This window comes from Nannospalax galili, unplaced genomic scaffold (genome assembly GCF_000622305.1).
Source record: "Nannospalax galili isolate Female #2095 unplaced genomic scaffold, S.galili_v1.0 scaffold1200, whole genome shotgun sequence".
Taxonomy (NCBI): domain Eukaryota; kingdom Metazoa; phylum Chordata; class Mammalia; order Rodentia; family Spalacidae; genus Nannospalax; species Nannospalax galili.
The window spans coordinates 826,168-829,808 of NW_008347131.1; the positions used below are offsets into that span (position 1 = coordinate 826,168).

General features: G+C 54.7%; 1 protein-coding gene across 5 annotated transcripts in view; it reads left to right on the forward strand.

Annotated features, from left to right (window-relative positions):
- The first annotated feature begins 419 nt into the window (after positions 1-419).
- Slc39a13 (solute carrier family 39 member 13) overlaps positions 420-3,641 on the forward strand; it is an 8,482-nt gene continuing 5,260 nt past the window's right edge. The window contains exons 1-2 of one of the 5 annotated variants that reach the window (XM_029568572.1): positions 420-614; positions 1,980-2,288. In XM_029568572.1, coding sequence (XP_029424432.1) covers positions 1,988-2,288 — 301 coding nt within the window. In that variant the 5' untranslated portion in view covers positions 420-614; positions 1,980-1,987. The remainder of the gene's footprint in view (positions 615-1,979; positions 2,289-3,641) is intronic. The other 4 variants (XM_008843614.2, XM_029568570.1, XM_008843615.3 and 1 more) reach the window with 4 other exon arrangements.

The window sequence follows — 3,641 nt, forward strand, 5'->3', positions numbered from 1 at the left end:
AATTCCCTCTTCTGTGGTTCCCGGGGACAGGCCCCTCCCTGCGGCAGACACTTCCCCTTTCCCTTGCTTATGGAGGAGCCAGGCCGACTGACTCAGAGAACACACAGCCATCCTCCCATCCCTGGACCGAGCGGTCTGGCAGCCACGCGCGCCCCCGTGTGGTCGCTGCCGGGACTGCATTCCCGGAAGAGAAGCAGCTTCCAGAGTCGCAAAACCAGCTGCTCAGGATCCCCGCGCGGCCGCAACTCTCGCCCCAGCTTAGCTCGACTAAGCGCGGTTGCCCGTGGGGCTACCCACTTCCGTCCTGCCCTCTCCGCAGTCCCGTAATCCAGTCCGAGCGGAAGTGCGCTGTCCGCGTGGGTCCCCCATGGCTGACAGACGGAAGCGCTCCCCCCCACCCGACTCCGCTGCTCCGTCTGGACCCCCGGACCTCGGCGCGTTTGGTTCCGGACTGCCCGTGTGACGTGGCCGGGAACCGGGGCTGGTTCGGGGCTGGGGGCCTGGCGGCGAGGCCGGGCGGGGCAGAGCCGGGGCGGGGCGCGGCACTGCAGCTGGATGGCTGGGCCCGCCCGGAGCGCCACAGCTGCCGCCACCGCCGCTGCCGCCGCTGCACGGTAAGTGACCGCTGGACCCTCAGAACCTGCGCCCGGGGCGGAATAGATAGGTCAATCCCCAAGCCGGCCGCAGCTGGTCCTGGTCGTACTTGGGCCCCTCTCTGGAGCCTAGAAGTTGAACTTGCCTGCCTTTGACTCTGCTTTAGCCCTGTCGTCCCACACTCTGCCCCATCTCTCCCCTCTGTGCCCCTTCCCGTCTGCCCCCACCGACACTCCCTGGCTCTCTTTTACTTTCGTGTTTTTCTTCTTTCTCTTCTCTGACGAACTCTGTCTATATTCCATGCTTCTCTCCCAGACCTGTGGCCCTCTCACCTCTGCATGACCCGCCAGGAATTTGGCCTGGCTAGGGCCTGCCTCGGTCTCAGTGGAGCCCTGCTGGTTAACATTGTATGTGTGTGTGTGTGTGGGGGGGGGGGTCTCACTAAGTTAAGGCCTTGAGATCCCAGATGTAGGCTTCTACCCCACCACCCAGAGGCAGCTACTTTCTCTCGCTCCAACAGCAGATGAGGAAACTGAGGCAGCTCAAGGTCACAGCCAGTTATAAAGCAGGGTAGACCACATTTAAACCTCGCTGGAGTTTCCAGATTGAGCTCGAATGGTTGACTCACATCCCCATCCTGCAATCTGTCGATCTGTCGGCAGGGCACATTCCTACTGGGAGTGCTCCAACCCCCGGCTGGCATACCGAGGGCATATATTCCCTCTCCAAGCCAGCAACTAACTGCATTGTCGAGCTCACTTCATCTTCATAGTTCTGCAAGTGAGACAGTACTTAGCTTCATGGCATGGTGAGGACACTGAGGCTCAGAAAAGTCACTGCAGTTGGTGGCCCCCACATCTTTGAGGCATCTCTTCTTTTTAGGACAACTGCCCCATTTACTAGAAAGAGGTTTGGATGGTTCCATGCCCACTACTCAGTTTGCCCACCTGTGCCCATGGGTGCCATCCCATCAACCTAAACAATGCTGGCGTCAGACCCTGGGGTGTCCTCACAGGCACATCCTGGCAACCAAACCTCTCCTGGCAGCTAGAGACACCCAGCAGGGCTGGGCCCGACAGTGACTGAAGAGAGCCCAGCCAGGGCCTCACCCAGTCATTAAGGAAAGCTTAGCCTAAGGCAGACACTGACACACAGGCTGGAGCCGACTCAGAAGGAAAAAATGTGTAATTCTTGGGAGGGGGAGTGTGGAGGAGCAGTGTCCCTTTGCTTTGTGTACCCACTGTTGGGATCCTCATGTCTTCAGTGGGGGGAGCTGGAGGGTGATGCCATTACCACTTGAGAGGGTGGAAAGAGATACTCTGCTTCCTAAGTAGGTATTGCAGTCCAGGGAGGCAGCTCATATAAGCAGCATTTGTGTCTTTCAGCACGTGGCATGCCTGGATGTCCCTGCTCTGGCTGTGGCATGGCGGGCCAAAGGCTCCTCTTCCTCACTGCCCTTGCCCTGGAGCTCCTGGAAAGGGCTGGAGGTTCCCAGCCAGCCCTCCGGAGCCGGGGGGCTGCAGCAGTCTGTCGCCTGGATAACAAAGAAAGCGAGTCCTGGGGGGCTCTGTTGAGTGAGGAGCGACTAGACACTTGGATCTGCTCCCTCTTGGGCTCCCTCATGGTGGGTCTCAGTGGGGTCTTCCCTTTGTTGGTCATTCCCCTGGAGATGGGGACTGTGCTGCGCTCAGAAGGTGAGTGGCCCTCCAGCGGCCCTGAGGTATAGCCAGGAGGGTGGGGAACATGCTGCTGCTCCTTTGGAAGATGCCAAGTCTCATGTACCAGGTCACTCTGTGTCTGAGATGGAGAGTAGTGTTGCCTTGGCCCTGCAGCACAGGGGACATGGGTTCATGTCTTCATTCTTTTGTGCATCTGCTGACTCTTTCAATTAGCAAACATTCTTCAGACTCAGTATGAGCAGTGGCTAGCTATATGACCATCAGGCTACCTGGGTTCAGATCCTGGCTTTGTTACTACCCACCAGCCAAGTAGCATGTAGCAAATTGCTTAACCTCATTCTACTACAATCTGGTGGACTTTAAAATGAGCAGAGGGTGTAGTTCAGTAATAGAATGCTTGCCCATCATGTTCACGGCCTGGGTTCAAGCCTCAACACCTTTCAGAATGAGAACAGTACTAGTACTAACTTAGGCATTTTAAATGAACTAATATGCACAAACACTTGGAGGGTTCCCTGGTGTAGGGTAGGGGCAGGTGTTTACAGGCTCATGTTGAACACTGGGTACAGAGGTAAGCAAATGCTGCCTCCCCTCCAGTTTTGACTCATGGTAAGAGTTCTCATGCCATGAGTCTAGAGATGAAGTTTAGTTGTGTTACAGTGCTTGTGTAGTGTACACAAAGCCCTGAGTTCAATCCGTAGCACTTCATAATACTGGATATGGTAGCACATACCCCCAAATCCCAGAACTTGAATGAAGGCAGGAAGGTCAGAAGTTCAGGGTAATCCTTGGCTACATAGCTAGTACAAGGTCAGTACGGATACATGAGATCCTGTCTCAAATAAAAAAGGACCAGTGAAATGGTTCAGCAGGTAAAGGCTCTTGGCACACAAACCTGGAAACCTGAGTTTGATCCCTGGAACTCATGTAATGGTGGAGAGAACCAAGTTTACAAAATTGTCCTCTGTCCACACACTTGACATGGTACACCCCCACACACACACACTCACACATGAAAATAAATAAATAAATAAAAAGTAATAAGTACCCTTAGCCTTTTGCCATCTGCCAGGCTCAGGAACCATTTAATAACCAGATGGTTCCTGAACTCCTATGATTGCCAACAGCTGTGAAGAGAGCCCTCCTGGAGCCTGTCATGTCCATGTATCAGCTCACCCCTTTTCAAAGAAAAGCCCAGAGTGTAGCTCTGTGGTAAAATGCTTGCCTAGTGTGTGAGACCACAGCACTGTCAGTGTAGGATGCACTTGGAGTATTGGTTACATTTTACAGATGGGAAGCATTTGTTCTCTGGCCAGCTCTAGATTACACAGCTTGAAAACAGCAACCTCCCCTGGGATTCCCCCCCCC